General features: G+C 33.9%; 1 protein-coding gene across 3 annotated transcripts in view; it reads left to right on the forward strand.

Moving 5' to 3' along the window:
* Positions 1-14,421: 14,421 nt before the first annotated feature.
* The window catches only part of rapgef2a (Rap guanine nucleotide exchange factor 2a), a 43,848-nt gene continuing 37,065 nt past the window's right edge, over positions 14,422-21,204 (forward strand). For all 3 annotated transcript variants that reach the window (XM_051106918.1, XM_051106920.1, XM_051106929.1), the window contains exon 1: positions 14,422-15,125. In XM_051106918.1, coding sequence (XP_050962875.1) covers positions 15,057-15,125 — 69 coding nt within the window. In that variant the 5' untranslated portion in view covers positions 14,422-15,056. The remainder of the gene's footprint in view (positions 15,126-21,204) is intronic.

The raw sequence follows: 21,204 nt of genomic DNA on the forward strand, positions 1-21,204 counted from the left end.
AAATGTCATGTGCTTGTGTACTGTTCAGAACTACTCAGTGAAGATGTGGGCTGTTAAATATATTTGGTTATTTTATGCATCTCTTCCAAATAACCAACAACTCATGAAAATTATTATCTTCTCTGTTTAATCTATTTGGGGTGACTGTTTTATACACTTTGGCCTACTCCTTTTGTCACACAAGTGATTGTACCTTTGTTTGGGGATTAAATGGTCCAATAATGGACTCTCTGACAGTTGGAAACATATTTGTACCCTTTTCACCCCTAAATGGTACATATGAGTACCCTAAGGTGCGACTATGACCCATTGAGGGTACAACTTCACAATTTGTACCCTAAGTGTCATAAACGGACCCCAACCGTACCCTTTTTTTCTGACAGTGAATGTGCCACTTAATTGTGTAGCTAAACAATGCCGCAGCAGAAGAAGATCAACTCCTACTTTTACATTCCCAAAAAGAGAGGCAAATGCTGGTCCCAACATTTGGAAAGAGTGGATGACTTTATTTTTAAGGAAGTTCCAGACCACATCAGTAAGAACTTGGTCCTTTGTTCACTTTATCTTACTGTGGATTAAATTTCAAACAGGGCAAAATTCCAATCAGGATTTTCATAAAGGTTGAAACTAAAAGACGATGCTGTGCGACTATACTGGATCCGACAGTAATGTCACACCACACAAGCGTGAGTAACTGTTTTTATTACAAGGTCACTATTGCTTTGTCTGTTTTTGCAAATCGATTGATATGTACCGAGTATTTATATGTTTTTTAAGCTAAATCACATCAGCGTCCATCTAAGGACGTAGGCTGTCAAACATACACAACTATTAGCCAATCATAGCAGTGGGCGTTTACTTCTAAGTTTACAATCTGCCACGCCTACTCAAACAGAGTGTTCTGATGAGGGGGTCAAAACAGGATAGAAAATAGCCTATTACTTCTAAATTATGATGTTATTTGATGCAAAATCCTGATAACATTATAAGTGAACCTCAGAGAACAGTACAAAATAATAAAAAGGCCATTCATGACCTGTTTAAATATTATATCTAAATATTATCTAAACCAGCTGAGGTCCATCTCAGAGAGTGTTGTCCAGGTTTCCTGTCTGTCTTGGAGTATACTGTGGATGACAATATCTAAGGCAGGACTAGGGTGTAGTTATATCGGCAATGGCATGTACTTGAATATGTATGTAGGCAAATATTATTAAGCAGATTGGAGATTGTCCAGGTATCAGTTTGCGTTTACAAATTTGTTCTGCTAAATGAAGATAACTTTCACATTGATTTCGCCTATGAAATGAAGATTCAAGATAGATCTGCCATTGTATAGTGCAGTTATCTGGACTGGGACTTAACAGAGATTTTAATACACTTTGGAAAAATGCCTGAAAGTCATTTCCTATATCTAAAAGATCTCTTTCTATACATTTAATCACATTTAAAAAAAAAAAAAAAAAAAAAAACAATGTTGGCAGTGTGCCAAGACAGCCAGTGGACATTTTTAAAATGCTACACTGTTTCTTCCTAGGTTTTGCAATTGCCTTAACATCAGTCATACTGGCTAATTTACTATAATGCTGTGGTGGGGGTTGTGTAAACACTATTTTTGGTGCTAGTACAGATATTGGATAGATATAGCGTCTAGTGTCTAGTTTCATCTCCTCTATGGGAGAATTCAAACATGCATCTTGACAGGTTTGTTAATGAATTATCTGATTGTTAAAATGGCTTAACAGAAAGACGATTTAGTGTTAGGGTTATTTACTTTATAATGGCAATAAAAAGATCCCATAAAGTCAGGTAAAACAGATGGGATGGAAATGAAGAGCCTACATTAGGGATTAAGTTAGTTTAAATAAAGTTAAAATGTTTTTTATATATGTTATAAAATGTATTTTTTATATTTTTATTTTATTTTATTTTACAATAATCTTAAAGGTAGAACAAATAGCAACAATGAATTTACAAAATCTATTGCTAATATTGTCCATTTACCTGCCTTTTGTTTGTTAAAGAAATGTTTATTCACTACCAATTAAAACAATCTTTCTGCGGAAAAAATCAAGTGTAATAATTCATATTTAATTTACTGGATACATTTTAATATTTTAAGACTGGAAATCTGGGTCTTGGAAACAACAAATAGTCATGGTGTAGCTTATGCATTGCCCCTGCCATTATTTTAAGGGGGTCGATTTTTGGACAAATAAATCAAAATTGGGTCTGTCACTTTATTTGAATCTCAATATGGACTAATGTCCATAAATATTAAAATGCAAAAAGACAGTTTACATATGAATCCTGCATGTTCCGCTTGGCTCTGTATGTATGAATGGCGGAAACACGGTTTTGTTTACTACACAAATACTGAAGCACACATGAGGCTCACAGTGATTTTCGGCCTCTGCTTCTCATTATATGACGACATGAACACATGAACTTCATCTCCAGAGCTGCTGTGAGAGTCATTTCATGTGAATTTTACCATTTCATTTGAGAAAACTAGCATCATATCATGCTGTATACACACAGAAACTTAACAGCAACCTGTCAAAATAAAAGTACAGTTTAACATGTATGTCACACCCCTGTGAACTGTTTATGTTGGTTTGTCCCTCTTGTGCCCTTATTTGGTTGTTTCTGTTTCCTGTCCTCGTTTAGTCATCATTAGTTTACCTTGTATCACCTGTGTCTTAATTAAGTTAATCGTAATCACCAGTCTTTATAAGTTGCATTCATTTCAGTGTTTGTCGTCTGGTCTCGTCAGTGTGTACGTCAACTTTAACGTCAATGTATGCGTGGTTTTACCCTCCTGCTGTGGATTTACCTGTTTTGGATTTACCTGTGAAATATAATAAAGACTTTATATTTGATCTTCGTCTTCGTTCACCCCTTCCTCACACAATACGTGACAGTGTAACAGAAATACATTACTCTTGTATTACTTTTTTCATTATAATGTACGTCTCTATATACTTCTATTTCTGGCCAATTTAAATAAAACAATTCAATGATGCAAATAAATATTACAACCAGATTAACCACTTAATTGTAGAAAAAAAACTACAATTAACTTTTTTTAACAGAATATTCACACAAATTTTCTTCCATGTATTAATTTTAACAGTAAACCTCTTTTTGTTTGCCAAAGATAAAAGGGTTTAATTTTCATTTGATTAAAAATAAATAAATGTTTAATGCCTTTGTTATCCAAAAAATTAAAAGTTTTGGACTCTCTTTTTTCACTGAAATAAATATTTTTGTTATACAGAGAGTAAAGTACCGAAAAAAAATTCTGTTGGGTAGCGGCACCCCTGCCCCATCCATCCCCCCACCTCCCAAAGTTGTTAACCTAGTGGAGACACTGTTATGCATTTTTACAATAATTTATTGTTTAGACAACCAGAAATATCAAAATACCCTACTTGCTACCCTTGGAAGAAATACTCATATTTGCTACACAAAAACATCCAAGTCCTTTGTACAGTCAAAATCTACCTTTACACACTATACACGCACAACCCAAAAAAATGTATGTTTTAAAACATTAAACAGTTTTAATCTTAACTGTTTTCTCATTGCTCTCAGTGCTAAAAGACGTTTAGCGGTGAGCTAAGGTGAGTGTATAAGTGTAAACTATTTTGTGCCTCTGCGCTTTGTTCTTATAGCATTTTCTGTTGAACAACAAAGCTCTAATAATACAAGTAATTCTTTTCAACTCTGACAAATGTATGAATGACGCTTTTAAGCATCTGAAAGCAGACTCATTCTCTTTTTCGGTGGCAGACATTGCCAAAGAACAGTGGCAGAAACACTAGGGGCCATCATTAGAGCAAGTGCTGTAACACAACAGACGTAACGCACATAATGAGAACGCCTGCATTGCTGTGCGTTTTGTTCTCTCCCCTTTTGTACAGCTGAAGAGAATTCTTACCTCATCCACATCTTACGTCCAGGATGTTTTAATGATGTTGTGTGGAAGTGGATGAATAAAGGTCCTCTAGACTGCGGCTGCTGCTGAGAGCTTAGTCATTTTAGTCCATTATTATTAACTGAAGAGATTAGAAACCATCTTAATGAAGTGAGTTCATAATGAACCGGACAGAGAGAGAAACACATTGAGGCAAGGAAATTCAAATGGGCTACTCAGTGTCCTAAGAGACAGTGCTTTCATAATACCAGCACCCTATTTTTTATGGTGTGTTCAGTTTCCCCGGTTTGAGTATTCACTTTTGTGTGTATGTGTCTGGGTGTGTGTGTCTGTGTGTGTGTTGCCCCAATTCATTTGAGAGAGTGCCATTATGTGCTGGATATGTTCATGCCTGGCATATGTGGGTCATGCTACGTAGTACATTTTCATCACCCCAGAATATTAAACTCACAGTTTTCTTATTTCCAATGTAAAAACTGGAAATTTCTTAAAGGTTAGTTCACTCATCCTCATATCGTTCCAAACCAGTAAGACATTTGTTTATCCTCGGAACACAAATTAAGATATGTTTTATAAAATCCAAGAGCTTTCTGACCCTGCATAGACAGCAACACAATAACATGTTCAAGGCCCAAAAAAGTAGTAAGGACATTTATTAAATTATCCATGTGACATCAGTGGTTCAAGCTTAAAGTTATGAACCTACAAGAATACTTTTTGTGCACAAAGAAAGCAAAAATAATGACTTTATTCAACAATTTCTTTTCTTCACTGTCAGTCTTCGATGTGCATTTGCTAAAGTAGATGAACGACGGGTTTGGAACAAGTAATGAATGACAGAATTTTCATTTTTAGGTGAACTGTCCCTTTAAGAAATAATCTTTACCTTACTTTTTCTTAATTTAGACATTTAAAAAAAAAAAAAAAAAAAAAAAAAAATTTTAACATTACAACAATTTTCACACTATTAAAATATATAAATATAAATTATATAATAATATAAATTATATAAATATAAAAATATTCATAAATATAAAATAATATAAATTATATAAATAATGTAAATATAAATATAAATTCTATAATAAAGTAACAAATTTATGATTTATAAAGTATACTTGGCTACCTGTACACAAACCTATTTAAGATATGTGATGTGCAAAAAATTTAAATAAATAAATAAATAAATAAATAACATATGAACAATATTTTCAATCAGATTGGACAAAGGAGTCTACATGTTATTCCATGTTTAAAATGTAATTTTCATCACCAACATTTCCATCATAAAACTGCCATTTCATTGGCAATATCATTCAAAATCTACTGCCTTATTGATAAAGAATAAAGAAAAAAAGAAAAAAAAAAGATACCAAAAGAATTTGCGCGATTTAGGGATGTCCTCTTTTGGACATAAATTCATCTGTACTGACGTGAGCCAAATAATGACACTATTGTCTTTTACAGCAGAATCTGAATTGTCTTCGTAGTTGAGTTTCCATAACTGACTGCACTATTTTCCTGTTTATCTCTATAAAGCTGCATAAAATTATAAAAATTAAGTTGATTTGACTTGACATTGTTGTGAACAGTCTAGCTGTGTTTTGAGAGAGTTTATTATCTAAATATCTACAAACTCAAAAACATTTATATTTTGAAGAAATACCAATATACTTCTGATGCCAATTATTGAAAGATATGCGACCCTGGACCACAAAACCAGTCATAAGTACGGTTATATTTATAGCAATAGCCAACAATACATTTTATGGGTCAAAATGATCGATTTTTCTTTCATGCCAAAAATCAGTAGAATATTAAGTAAAGATCATGTTCCATGAAGATATTTTGTAAATTTCCTACCATAAATATACCAAACTTTAATTTTTGATTAGTAATATGCATTTCTAAGAACTTAAGAGATTTGGACAACTTTAAAAGGTGATTTTATCAATATTTAGATTTTTTTGCACCCTCAGATTCCAGATTTTCAAGATGTTGTATCTCGAAATATTGTCCAAATATTGTCCTTCAATATTCCATACATCAATGGAAAACTTATTTATTCAGCTTTTAGATTATGTATAAATCATAAGACACTTATGAGCGGTTTTGTGGTCCATGGTCACATATATTAACTGAGTGAGATATACGGTATAGAGATATCACAAAATGAATTGTGTGTTTATTGACTTAACCCATTTAATCCCACCAGTCACAAAAGTGACTGTAAAAGAAGGTTTTCATTTATAAAGCTCTAAAAACCTTAATAATTGATGTTTTAGTGCACTTCCTGCAAATATGGAAAAAAATAAAGGGTCTCAATTAAATATATGCAGTTTCACATGATTAGTGCAAATTGTCACATGACCAGAGCAGTTCATTTCCTGTTTGCACCTTGAGAAGATGATGGCTGCATCGAAGCTCCAAAACGAAAGGCTAGTATGTTAAAATAAAGATATGACAAAGATTTTTGGTACACATTATCTTAAAGGTGTCTAGTATCAGTGTATGAATTTACATACTCAGTTGTGTTGAGTGTGGTCATAGAATGATATACAATATAAATCCAATTACAGCTGTTAGTGAAAATTACATTAAAATGGTGCAATGACAAAATATTGCACTACATCAAAAAAATCAAACGTTACAAAAAATTTACAGTATTGATGTTATAATACTGGTAGCACTAATATAAAAATTTGATGTTATATTTTACAAAAAAACTAATCATTTTGAAATATGTTAATGTTGTAATTTTTATCTTTTATCTCAGTGTTCCTATCAGTGTTGTATAAGGTTTTTTATGCATAATAGTAACACTACACTGTAAAAAATAAAAAAACACAATTTGTTGAGTCAGCTTAAAATAATTTGTTACCCTGCTGCCTTAAAATTTTAAGTTCAGTCAACTCAAATAAGTTTATTCAACTTGAAATGTTAAGTTGTACTAAGTAAAAACTTAGATATTTGTGTTTGCTAAACTTTATAGATGGGTAAGTAACCCAGCTGCCTTAAAATTTTAAGTTGACTCAACTCAAATATCTAAGTTGTCACTTATTATAATTTCACATTTCAAGTTGAATAAACGTTTTTTGAGTTGACTGAACTTAAAATTTTAAGGCAGCCAGGTTACAAATTATTTTAAGTTGTCTCAACAAATTGTTTTTTACAGTGTAGAATGTGATCAAACAGTTTAAAATCGCTGGGCTAAGATATATAACATTTTTTATGACTGCAGAAATATGTTAATTCAGTACACGCATTATCCCACTGGTCACAATTGTGACTGACCATAAAACACAATTTTTCACACACTTTTCCAAAAAAAAAAAAATTGATTATTTCAGAGGGTTACTAATGACACATCATTCGGATATTTTCATGTCTGGGAAAAATTTGGGATTAAACGGGTTAATGTAGAATTGTTAACATCTAAAAGGATTTACTACATTTGTTTTAGATGATGAATGTTATTAATGTGATTTATTCCTCACAGCCTCTGCACAGGAAGTGTTTCCTAGATGAATATGGCTCATCTAGATGGCGTCTGTGTGTGTTAGTGTGGGTGTATTTGTGTGTGGAGGCACTGTGCATGTCAGGAAGTATGATAAAGTGTGTTGTTCCTACAATCTTAATCTTAAGGAAAATTCTTGAAGTCAAATATGTTTTATGCTACTGCACAAAAATGGACTTATATGGTTACAAAATGAAAAGGATGTTTAATTTCTAGTTACTTTTCTGCTGACAGCAAGACCAACATCAATTATATTATCTCTCTACATAAAAATCGGTGACCTTACATACTTGTGCCGTGACCTAGCAAGTATGCGGTGCCAGTTTTAGTAGAAGTTATTTAAGCTCTATTAAAGACCTTTGACAAGGCCTTCATTCATCTTCGAGACACAAATTAAGATATATTTGATGAAATCCGAGAGATTTCTGACCCCCTGTACTACCACAGTCAAGGCAGAGAAACATAAGGACATTGTTAAAAAGTCTGTGTGACATCAGTGCTTCAACCGTAATGTTATGAAGCTATGAAAATACTTTTTTTTGAGCAAAGCAAACAAAAATAACAACTTTACTCCACAATTATTTTCCTCCGCGTCACCCTAGTGCTATTATGGAGAGTATCACAATGCATAAGTGTGCTTTGCACATAAACAAGGCACAGAGCATTCGTGTATGACGTCAGCAGCACCCTGCTGTCTGTGTAGGGTTAGAAAGCTCTCTGATTTTATCCAAAATATCTTAATTTGTGTTCGGAAGATGTACAAAAGTCTTATGGGTTTGGAACAACATGAGGGTGAGTGATTAATGACAGAATTTTCATTTTTCGGTGAACTATCCCTTTAAACTAATCTTGATATTTTATCTAGGCCCTTTAATGTGTCATATAGTGTTTTTTTTTTTTATGATGATTTCTGGGACATATTCAAATTAGTAATTAATCCAATTCAAAGTAGTCAAAAACAAATGCAAATGATTTACTTCAAGTTGCAATATTTATGTCATTATCCCTTGATTTTTACAATATAAACAGCTAATTTATTTGTATTTTTCAATTGTACATTTTTTAATTAAATGTTTTATTCTTTATTTTTAAACTATCATATTGTCTTCTGATTCTTCTTGAGTCTGTGGGGAAACACTTTTTGTCTTTGAACCTTTGAGTAAATTGACATTGTCTTCAGAAGATGCCAAAGGTGATTATAATTTACAATAAAATGTCTGCAATAGCAGAAAGTAGTGTGAGCATGTTGCATGTTTAATAAGGTTCTCTGAGGAAGACACAAATGAGGAGACACATCTTTGAAGTGCTGCCCAAATCACAGACCCAGCTCATTATTTTCATACACAACCAGCTCAGCTGCTCTTGAGGATCAAACACGATATGATTCAAATCCTTCAAAGGGGATGTCAGGTCTTCAAAGATAAAAATAAAAGTCCTTACATTTTATTGAACAAATTTCATTTTTGTACAAAAATGTGTACATTTATCTACACCACATGATCAAAAGTAAGTGAACACTCTGCTTAAAATTGACAGTTTTGGCTTTTAGAGAAAATATAGCGGTGACAAATTTTAAAGGATTTAGTAGCTAAACTCAGTCGACAGCATTTGTGGTGCAGTTGACCTGAATAAGATATTTCACACAAGATGTTTACATATAGTCCACAAGAGAAAATAATAGATGAATTTATAAAAATGACCCGATTCAAAAGTTTACACCCCCTTGAGTCTTAATGCTGTGTTGTTGCCTGAATGATCCACAGCTGTGTTTTTGTATAGTGATAGTTGTTCATGAGTCCCTTGTTTGTCCTGAAAAGTTAAACTGCCGGCTCCTTCAGGTCCCACAAACCCTTTCCAACAATTACTGTATGATTTTGAGATCCATCTTTTCACACTGAGGACAACTGAGAGACTCATATGCAACTATTACAGAAGGTTCAAATGCTCAATGATGCTCCAGAATGAAACACAGTGTTTTAAGAGCCAAGGTGAAAACTTACTGAATTTGCAGATCAGGGTAAATTTAACCTATTTTGTCTTCTGAGAAAGATGTAACTATCTTCTGTAGCCTCTGAAGGGCAGTACTAAATGAATAAAAGATGTAATTTAGGCAAAATAAGAAAGATGTACACATTCTTAATTCTGTTCTTAATGCATGATTTTTCCTTCTGGAGCATCAGTGAGTGTTTGAACCTTATGTAACAGTTGCATATGAGCCTCTCAGTTGTCCTCAGTGTAATTTTTAAAAGTGTGATTTTTCTGAAGAACAGCAGGCAGTTTAACTGTTCAGGACAAACAAGGGACTCATGAACTAAAAAAAAAAAAACACACACACACACACACACAGCTGTGGATCAATCAGGTAACAAAACAGTCAAGGGGCCATAAACTTTTGGACTGGGTCATTTTTATAAATTCAACTATTATTTTCTCTTGTGGACTATATATAAACATATTTTATGTGAAATATCTTATTCAGGTAAGCACTAAATAAACAATAACATGTATTTTATATGTTAAAAAAAGTTATATTTTGGTAAACAAAATAATAAACAATACATTTTCTATGCTATTTATTAATCTTTGTTAATGTTAGTTGAAAAAATACAGTCATTGTTTGCTCATGTTAGTTTACATGTTAGTTACAGTGCATTAACTAATGTTAACACACAACTTGTTATTTTAATAATGCATTAGTAAATGCTGAAATTAACATTAATTAAGATTAATGAATGCTATAGAAGTACTGTTCATTCATAGTTCATGTTAACTAATGGTTAACTAATGTAGTTGTCTAATGTTATCAAATGAACCTTCTTGTAAAGTGTTACCAAAAATACTAATAATAATGACATAAACACAACAAAATGACAAAAACTTAAATTAAATTTAAAATGAAAACAGAAAATATGAAATAAAAACTAATAATAAAAACTATCATTTTTAAAAAGTCCTGTCCTGTCCTGCTAAAAAGCTCAAAAATATATACAGTAGTGTTAAGGTTTTCAAGGTTTACACCATTTACAGCAACAAAGTTGTAACATTTTGTTATATACAAAGCACATTTATTTATTTTGGAAAATCTCTCTCCATCTTTCTCTGGCTTTGAACTCCACTGACTTTCATTGTGTGGCCAAAAACAGTTCTTTTGTGTTTCACAGAAGAAAGAGCGTCGTGCAGGTTTCTCATTTCAGGCTGTTTAGGTTGCCACATAGTTTTGGTCATGTTGTGTATATATATGAGTCATAATATGAGTCACATAACAATATGATTGTTGGCACTGTGTGATCAATCCATGTTCTGTTTGGAGATTTTGCAGGTGCTTGTGTCTGTTCATGTATTACCTCTAGCAGTGCTATTATGTCTTGAGAGACCGATGCAATTGGACAGAAGAGTGACAACAGCTGTTGAACAACATGTGATGAGACACGTACACACGCAAATCAGTAATTACTGTAAGCACAGATGCATTTTGAATTTTGGATCCTTTGATATTTAAACTGTGTGTATGTTTGTGTAGAAAAACATCAAACCTTTGTTTTTCCTTATAGCAATCATTCTTCCATCATTACCTCAAATAAATCAGAGAGCAGCCCAGAATAACGATGAAAAATCCAAACCACTTTTATACAATACTCACAGGCAATATTTGCATAATCGTACACGGATGAAAAGGATAGAGAGAGAAAAAAACATATAGGTGGGCATAGTGTTTGCTTTTACAGGATGACAAAGTTATATTTTGTTGTATGCTGCTAAGTTTTGATTGTGGATGTAAATTACAGGATGAATAAAGGTTTGAAATAACACATGAACAGTAAGCATACAAAGCAGCCATAAATCATGGCATAAACAAGCGCCTATATATACTTTCACACAGATACCTTATATACCCACACACACCCATGCTTTAACCATCTGGCCATATAGATTAGGTAGATAAAACAGCAATATTTTCAGTACTTCTTTGTTGCTAAGGGAACAGAGCACTAGCACCCTTGGTGTTAGTCACAGACTTCTAACACCCATCTTCATGGTGGTAATTAGTGTCATATAGATCTTTGCACACACATGTTAGTGACCCTTGTTTCTGATATACAGAACTGTTATAGAAACCGAAGAATTTCTATCTGCCCTGGGTTTTTTTTTTCCCTCAGCCCACCATCCCACACTCCTTTCATCATACCCTTGCTCTTTTCTCTTTGTGTATGCATCTGATGCTTCCCAGCTCTTTTGTTGTAGATATATTACTGACCTCGTGATTTACACCAGTCCTTTTTTCCGTCTAAGTACATGAAGTCTGAGAGCTTCAAAACACCCTGTTTATGTACACTTAAATTGATGCATTGCATCACATCTCTGTAGGCGTGTGTTATGTGTGATTTCTCTTTGTCTGAATGCGGGTGGTGGATAAATTCTGGATCACTTTATTAAAAACAATTGGGAAGTGTGATTTTGCTGTCAAGTATTAGGCTGTACACCATTACTGATCTTTTGATAGCACCAAATTAATGCTTTATAATTTAAAAACAACAAAGGATTTTGTGAGTCTTTCAAAAAATCGAAAATATTTCAAATGTCTTTTGACAAGAAACATTTGACAAGTTTTCAAAATATTTCACTATTTGTAAGGATGTTTTTAAGAATTTGGCCCTCACAAGGACAGCCAAACCTACACACACGCACGCACACACACACGTCTGGTTTACTATCCTTGTGGGGACTCTCAATGGGCGTAATGTTTTTTATATTGTACAAACCGTATGTTCTATTGCCCTACACTAACCCTACACCTAAACCTACCCCTTACAGAAAACGTTCTGCATTTTTACATTCTCAAAAAAATATTCTGTATGATTTACAAGCTTGTTTACCCATGGGGACCTCAATTTAGGTTCCCACAGTGACACAAGTTCCCATAAGTCAGTGTAGAATATATTTTATAATTGTTATGGACTAACCTTAACTTTACCCTAAAGAATATTAAAAAGAAAACTTTATTTATGCTTTATTTACGGATTGTTTTATCTAATTTAGGATGCTCGTGGTTGTCCCAAAGGGAGGTTTTGGATGTCTGGGAAGACATTTGTCCCTAAATAAAACTGTGCAAACACTGTAAATATGATCGTGCACATGAGAAATCTTGCCTAGATGTTTCTATCTTTATCAGCTGAACTCCAATGCAGATTATATGCAAATGATGTAAAATGTAAATTATTTACTTTGAGTACCTCCTGAGATTTTCAGTAAATAAACTTTTATAAATAGCCCAATAAATGTAGTGCTTCGTTACTGCAAATAAAACAACAGTAAATTATAGCAAATTATATGTTATACGCTATTTAAAATATAAATAATTTAAAATGTGTTTTATTTATTTTATTTGGCTTCGGCATTTCTATCACAAGTTCAAGAACCATCTGCAGTTGAACCTCGTATTACAAACTAACTCGAGTGTTCACTAAATATACAGTAATCTAGCGCAACCTGCTGGTCGTTTTAGGTTCAACATATAAACAGATAACAGCCTTCACTTCTACAAAACAATTAAACTCTCTGATATTCTTAATAACACTTCATTAAATAGGTTTAAACGGCTTATAAAACATGCCTAAACACTTCCCAAATTATAGCTTTAGTAAAAGTTTGATTGATTAGAATGTTCACATCCTAAATTGTTTATAGGCCTAATATTAAATGAATAATGAGTCTAATGGCTCAGTGTTTAATTAATGATGTCTGAAAGTCAGAGATAAAAAAAAGCCCGTTGTTGGTTACTGTGCCACATATTTCATTGTGCTGTTATATATTTAATGTTAAAACAGGTAAATGCCATATACATGTGATAGCAATTTTTGTTCTAAGATACAAAAGAAGTCTTTAAAGAAGTCTTCTTCTCACCAAGACTGCATTTATTTGAGCTAAAGTACAGCAAAAACAGTAAAACTCTGAAATATTTTTGACTATTTAAAATAACTTGAAATTTGAATATAATTTAGAATGCAATTTATTCCTGTGATTTCAAAGCTGAATTTTTAGCATCATTACTCCAGTCACACGATCCTTCAGAAATCTTTCTAATATTCTGATTTGCTGCTCAAAAACATTATTATTATTATGTTGAAAACAGCTGAGTAGAAGTTTTTGAGGTTTCGTTGATGAATAGAAAGTTTAGAAGAACAGCATTTATCTGAAATAGAAATCTTTTGCAATGTCTTTATCATCACTTTTGATCAATTTAAAGCATCCTTGCAGTATTAAAAAGTATTTAAAAATATACTGACTGCAAGCTTTTGAATGGTATAGTGTACATAATGTTACAAAAGCTTTTTATTTCAGATAAATGCTATTCGTTGGATCTTTCTATTCATCAAAGAAACCTGAAAAAATGTACTCAACTGTTTTAAATATTGATAATAATAAAAAAAAAATGTTTCTTAAACAGCAAATCAGTATTAGAATGATTTCTGAAGGATCATGTGACACTGAAGACTGGAGTAATGCTGAAAATGTAGCTTTGATCACGTGAATAAATTACATTTTAAAACATATTCAAAAAGAAAACTTGTTTAAATAGTAAAAATATATATTTTTTTAAATGTACTTATTTGCTGTACTTTGGATCAAATAAATCCAGGCTTGATGAGCGGAAGAGATTTCTTTGTAAACAGTAAAAATCTTACTGTTCAAAAACGTTTGACAGGTAGTGTATTTATACCGGTTGTGAACCAATTGTCAGCCAGAAACAATTATTTTTTTAATTCAATTAAAAGTAAAAAAAAAAAAAAAGTAAGGCGTTTAAATATGAGAATTTAGATCCAAAGTCTTTTTCAAAGCCAAAAAACTAGGACATTTTCTTATTATGCAATGCGCTTTGTTGTCCACTGGTCGCCGCAGCCCTACCTTAAAGTTTGACTAAACTTCTTGTCCAGCAGAGGCGCTAGAGATCCCGCCGTTTAATTTCTTGCTTCAAATCTTGTGAATCACGGCGTTGTCACCGGTCCAGTTTCACCCCGCCCGTTCGTTCGTCCGGTGTCTGTCGCAGAGTCGCTATGGACGCACGTCACTTTGTTAAACTCCTCCAACTTGGATTAACGGACGTTTAGTGTCGGCTTTCGCCTTAGACGCAACGGAAGAGACTCGCCGGACGCGGAGTGATGAACAGCGACCCCGAAACAACGGAGTTTTAGCCGTTATATCGGTGAACCTCTATCCGGACCCAAGACAATGCTCAGACATTTGTGGACGTGTTTTGTTGTTGTATAGTTGTTTCAGTGATGCTACTCGGCAAAACGTGATTGTGTTACATTGTAGCCATTACGCTCGCGTTGGAAAGACATATTTGAATGCTACAAACTTTTAACGGTAAATATTTGCTCCCTGTACGCCGCTGCGAGGATCTACTGTTACCCGTGCTTTCAATACAACTCCAGCCCGGGGCTCAGAAACTGGCCCACGACGAGACATTTGTCTTTTAGGGAACATATGGGGTTTTACAAATGACGGCTCAGCTTAAACAAAGGAGTCGGAAGCGTTAAAGGAAATGTTTGAACTTTAATAAAGGAGATCCTTTGTTACATGTGATTGCACGCGGACAGAATGGCGTCATATGTGGACAATAGTTTTCGGCATGCGATCATGAAGAATCCTGCCGACAGGACGCAACAGGTAAGAGACCACTGTTGCCTAGTTAGGGAACCCGACTAGATTTTAAGACACGGTTTGTGTGTTTATGATTGTTTATTTACTTACGTTGCTGCACAATAGACATAACGTCAATTGTTTTGAGAAACTGTGGACTGTCTAAACGAAGCAAAATATACAACTAAAGCTGGCTTATACACAGTTTATACACCTAGAAACGGTTTATACAACTCTAAGTCTGTCCTAAAATGTCTCAAGAAAAGTGTTTATGCAATTCAAGCTGACTTAATGTCTGAGTAAAACGGTTCAGACAACATTTAAAACGCCTCGAGGAAACAATTTATACAATTCAAGCTGCCTTAATTGTTTATTTAAACATTTTTAAATAAGCTTGTGATGTATAAATGGTTAAATGTGGACTTTTTCATGTACAGTTGATTTAAAATGTCCAGATTGTGTTGCCAGTTCATAGCGGGATCAGACATTGAATACATTGTTTCATTTAGACCAGCTTGTTTAGAGGCGCCACAAGCTCCAGTTGTATTCATTTTGGGGGAATTGTGGTCTCCCTTTAGTATGCAGCCAAAACAGAGTCGAGCAAGTTACTGTTTTGTTCCACATTTACGCTCAGTTTTGTCGTAATCAGAGCCCACGGGGCTTTTTAAAGAGCTGCTTAATATAGTTACACTCATCAGAGTTGGTAGGACCTTTTTTCTGTGGTATTTCAGACGTGTATTACTCATCTGTCGGAAGGGAGTGTTTCCTTCCCATGCCCTGCAGTCCAGACTAGATCATCCTCATTTAAACCATCTGAAATAAACAAACGTCACAGCACCATTTAGTCCCAGACCAAAAGCTCATTAGAGTAAACTACCATCATTGTATCTGCGCACACTAAAACTCTGTGGTCACTAAAACTACCTTTGAGTTGTGTGTGGGACTTTTGGGTTGTGAGTTTGAGCCCAGGAATTTAATGAATCAAAAGAATGTGAGGAATGTGGTTTATAGTGTAAGCCCTTCAGATCTGGGCCTCTTTGTGCTGCTATAAATAATTAAAGCACTTCCTTAAAGGAATTCATATTTTGCCTTTATGTTCAGGTACACCACTATGTTCGAAAAGAATACTCTGTAGCCCAGATAGGATTGTTACGGATCAGGCCCTGGGACCTCTGACTCTCAGGGGCCTCAAGCTGAGAGAAATCCAAAATCCACTGTTTGGATGTGTACTGTGACTGCTGGCACAGTGTGAAATAAATGAAGAGATAAGCACTAACACCTTCTGAACACATTACTGCACCTTTGATGTTGTGTTAACTTTTGCATAATTAATTGCATTGTGTCTCTGACTGCAACCTGTTAGTTAAAAATCTGGGAAAGCAACCAAAAGGTTGTATGTTTAAATCTGCCATCGGTTAATGCTTGAGCTATTACAATTGTGTGCTTTAGCAAGCAACTTACTTCCAGTTTTCAGTGGGTTTTTTCAGTAAAAAGAGTTTTATGACTGTCACTTTGGATAAGTGTCAGCTCAATGATAAATTAGTAATGTTAGGGTAATCCACTAGCTGGGAGATTTTCAGTTGGTTATTAATGTGGGTTTTTGTGGTAATCAGATTAACATGTTAAAGTAGTATTTTCATTAAGGACCAGGCTTGGTTAAGGCCCTTGTATACTCACCGCAAAGTTTTTTTCGTTTTTCATTCAGGGGTAAAAAGAAGTTCAAAATACCTTTGAAGTGGTATACTGTTAGTGAACATCCCAATGTGTTTAGATGAATATGTAAATATGTGCTGTGTGTACATCGGTGCGGAAATAATCGCAAAATCTAGTCTCAAAAACATAATTTCCTGTATACCGTGGAATGTTACTGAATTTCCCAAATTTGTGATGCATAAATCAAAAGTAGGTCAGTACACTTAAATCAAAATGCAATATGCACTTGTGTCTGTGAATATTAAGCTGCAAAAGACTATTTAAATATATATCCTGCATGTTCTGCCTGTCTCTGTGTGAATGAATGGTGCAAATGCATGCATACTGATGCTTAGTGATTACAGCCTCTACTGCCTCAATATAGGAGTACATGAACAAGAAAACAATCTCTAGAACTGCTCTGAGAGTCACTTCATGAGCATTTGACCATTTCTTTTGAGATAAACTGTCATCGTATCATATATAAACAGAAGCTTGAAGGTCTTCACAGCAACCTGTTAAAAAAGGTTTGGTTTAACTTGAAGAAACTGTGACAGAAATATATTACTTAATGTAATGATAGTTCTTCTACCACTTATAAAATTAGTTTTAAAACATTATTTTTTAAGGAATATTTACCAGAAAAATGTAAGTGCACAATACAGTATTTCTGAAATAAAGTATTTATGTCTTTACCAGATGGAATTGCTGGACTACCATAGTATTGTTATGAAAATATATAATGCTTTAAGAAACATTTCATTCATGATGCATCTGCCATATTACTAAAGCTGATATTCTGTATCATAACTACCACAGCTTCTCAAATGAAAAAAGCTTTGGTGGACATGCTGCCTTACAGTATTTAAAGGGGTCATCGGATGCTAAGTTCACTTTTACATGTTGTTTGAACATTAATGTGTGTTGGCAGTGTATGTACGAATCTACCCTATAATGATAGAAATCTGTGCAGTGTTTTTTAATTAATCTGTAAAAATAATATCCCCTTTTTCAAATCGAGCCATTCTCAGATGCCTGTCGTTGTTGCGTCACACCGACAGAGGCCACTCCCATGATAGTTAATTGACATGAGCGTTTTACCACAGATCAGCTGTAACAGTCCGCCCTCTTTTGTTTGGATGCTGGAGCAGGGATGTAAGTTAGACAAGAATATCTTCGATTGAGCGATTGAGGTGTTGTGTTGCTGGATGTAATAATGAACATAGTGGTCGTCATTTACTCCCGACATCTGAGCCGCTGAAGATGCAGTAGATTACGTTTGTTTGTGAAGGGAATGCGCCTCCCGATCTACATATATCCGTCTATGTTCGCGCAAATCATTCATGATCCAGCTTCACTTACAGCAGAAGTATTTTTTTATGAATCTTTGTGATCGCCTTTCCTAATAAAGTGCTAGTTAGCAAGTTTAGCAGCTAAATGCGGCTAAAGTAAACAGGCTCGTCACTTCACAGAGAGAAGAGAGGGGCGGGGCGAGCAGAGCTCATTTGCATTTAAAGCAGCCTCGACCAGAATTAGATGATTTTTGCAAAGCTGATTTCGGCAAGGTAAAAAGGGTGTTGTTTTACACAACCATTGAGAATTTTTAACCAAAGTATATTATAGACTTTTCATTAAGACCCTAAAGAATCATATGAACTTGTGGAAAATGGGCATCTGATGACCCCTTAAAAAAAAAAAAATACAGCATCTGTGTGTCTTTCAATTAGGATTACAGAGAATGTGTTCATGCTTTCACTCAGGGACGTCTGATCTCGGACTGAGCAGGAGAAGTTAACTGGAGATTTCTACATCAAAAAAGCCAGAGCAAACTTTTCTGGGAAGTTTTTTGTTTTGTTTTTTGGCAAGATGCTTGGAATGCATGAAACTCCAAACAAACTTAGATTTGGCCTGATTTTGTTCAAAATGACGTCACACCAGTTCATTGTTCGATTTGACTTGAAGCATATGGTGCCTTTAGTGTGTGTCTGTAACTGAGTTTTTTTGTTGTCTCTTAAAGTTTGACGTCATATTTACAAATTGCAGTAATTTTCTACCACTTATCCCCAAACAGTGTAAATTAATGTCTGGTACGAAGAGTGCTGTTGTTGCAGCAATTGCATTTGATCGTTAACATTTTGTTCATTAATTTAATGTGGTGGTCAAACAGACTGTGCATGTTGGTTAGTCACTCTGATGATTGTGGCACATACACCCATTTGTGGTTTTTGTAGAACTGCATTGGAAAGCAATCCTTCCAGCCTCCCTGTATGATTAGTCATGAGTTTGTTTGTTTTTTAAACATGTAGATGAAAAGATTGTCTCATTGTTTTACATCTAAATAACTAAAAAAATCTTTTTGATTTAAAAGATAAATTTAAATTCTTTAACTTCATCATATACCATCACTTTAAAGGACGTATGATAGTGATTTCCCAGCATAGCTAATTTTTGATTGTTCGAACAATAGTCCCACTCTCCCCTGCATGTAACTCTCAAATGCAGTCATGATCTCTCAGTGACATACAGCTGCATACAGTTAAATGTGTGATTAAATGGAAGTAGCAGCATCTCTTTTCTTCTGTATTGAGGAAAAAACAAACAATATAAAGTTGTACTCATTTTTGGAGGGGCAGGGTTTAAACATACTAAATGATTGGAGAAGTTCGGCATGCATCACCAAGAAGTTTTTAGAAGTGTTATTGTAAATAAAGAGGTTACAAAAAATTAAACACACTGGGTGAATCATTCACAATAAAATCTATAACATGCATTTGAGTCTTTCATGAAGACTTTTATAGGGTTCTATGATTTCCGCGATGCGGAAAACGTGGACAGAATCACAGAATCTAGTCATAAAATTGGAACTTACTGAATAATGCTGAATGTCACGGAATTTGTCAAAGTTCTAATGAATTAATCAAAAGTATGTCATTACACTTAAATCAAACTGTAATATGCACTAGTATCTGTAAATATTACACTGCAAAAATACCATTTAAATGTGAATCCTGCATGTTCTGCGTGTCTCTGTTTTAATGAATGGAGTAGAGGAGCGGTTTTGTTTACTACACACACTGAAGTCTGTGTGACGCTCGGGGTGATTTCAGCATCTGTCATCTCACTAAATGCATACATAAATACATGAACAATATCTGCTGAGAGTCACTTCATGAGCATTTGACCGTTTCTTTTTACGTTATATCATATACACACAGAAATGTAAAGGTAGACACGGCAACCCTGTCAAAATAAAAGTCCGGTTTAACTTAAAGACATTGTGCCAGATATATATCACTACTATTACTGCTACTAAAATGAAACAAACATTATTTTTTAGGGAATAATCACACAACATTTCTTCCATTTTTTATTTTTATTTTATTTTAATAGTACATTCTCCTTTGTTTGCCAAAAAAGTTTGCTTAATTTTCAATAATTTTGTTAATTGAAATAATTAAGATAATTGAAATTAATGTTTTATGTCTTCATTTGATAACCAGAACATTTTAAATACACAACACAATTTCTGAGGGTAAACAGAATAAATTTGAATAAATTAACTATGCATTCAAATAATTATACATGCTAAAACACAGAATTTGATAACAATAAAACATGGTGAGAAAAAATAGGGCATTTCATAGGGCCCTAAACATGTCATTTTTTTTAAACCTTTATTAAATTGATGTGAAATTGTATAAGTTTCATGACTTAAATTAATTAGACATGCTCTTTGATTTAATCAAATTTAATGTAACCATTAAAAAGGAGTTGAGACAAATTAAACAAATTGACTTGCCACATTGGCTTTTTTCTTTTTTGCCATTTTCCTGTTTCTTTTTTTATTGCTTACTATATGCATTTGCACAGATGCCATCATGTAGACAAGTAAATGTACCATTGCTGCATTTGGTTTATGGTCAGGGCCTCAGGTGTTTGTGAAACAGTGGCATAGGTCAAAGAATTAGTCACACTATTTCTATGCAAAAATATCTTTCCGCTAGGTCTATGCATTATGTTTGTGCTGATTCGCATAAATCTTGCTTACTCTGATGCTGTTTTTGCTTTAATCAGAGTTTGAGAAACATTTTAACACTTTCTTGCTTGCAAGACAAAACCGGTCTAATAAGTATTTAGAAAAACCATTGAAATCACTTCACTTGTGACGGTGTTTTTATAAGTAAAATAACCATAACTATAACACGAATATCATCCTGCCCTAATTCACACTATAATTAATTGTCTTTCCTTTATATCTTTTTAATCTAGTGTTTTTCTCTCTTCCTGCATTCTCTCTGTTTCACATGCTCATTCAGGCAGACGTAGTTATGATACCAGATGCCCACAATGAGACCGGAAAGCCACGCTGAACCTTACTTGTGATTGTGTCTGTGCACAACATTCTCACGACTGT

Source organism: Labeo rohita, chromosome 1 (genome assembly GCF_022985175.1).
Source record: "Labeo rohita strain BAU-BD-2019 chromosome 1, IGBB_LRoh.1.0, whole genome shotgun sequence".
In the NCBI taxonomy this organism is placed as follows: Eukaryota; Metazoa; Chordata; class Actinopteri; order Cypriniformes; family Cyprinidae; genus Labeo; species Labeo rohita.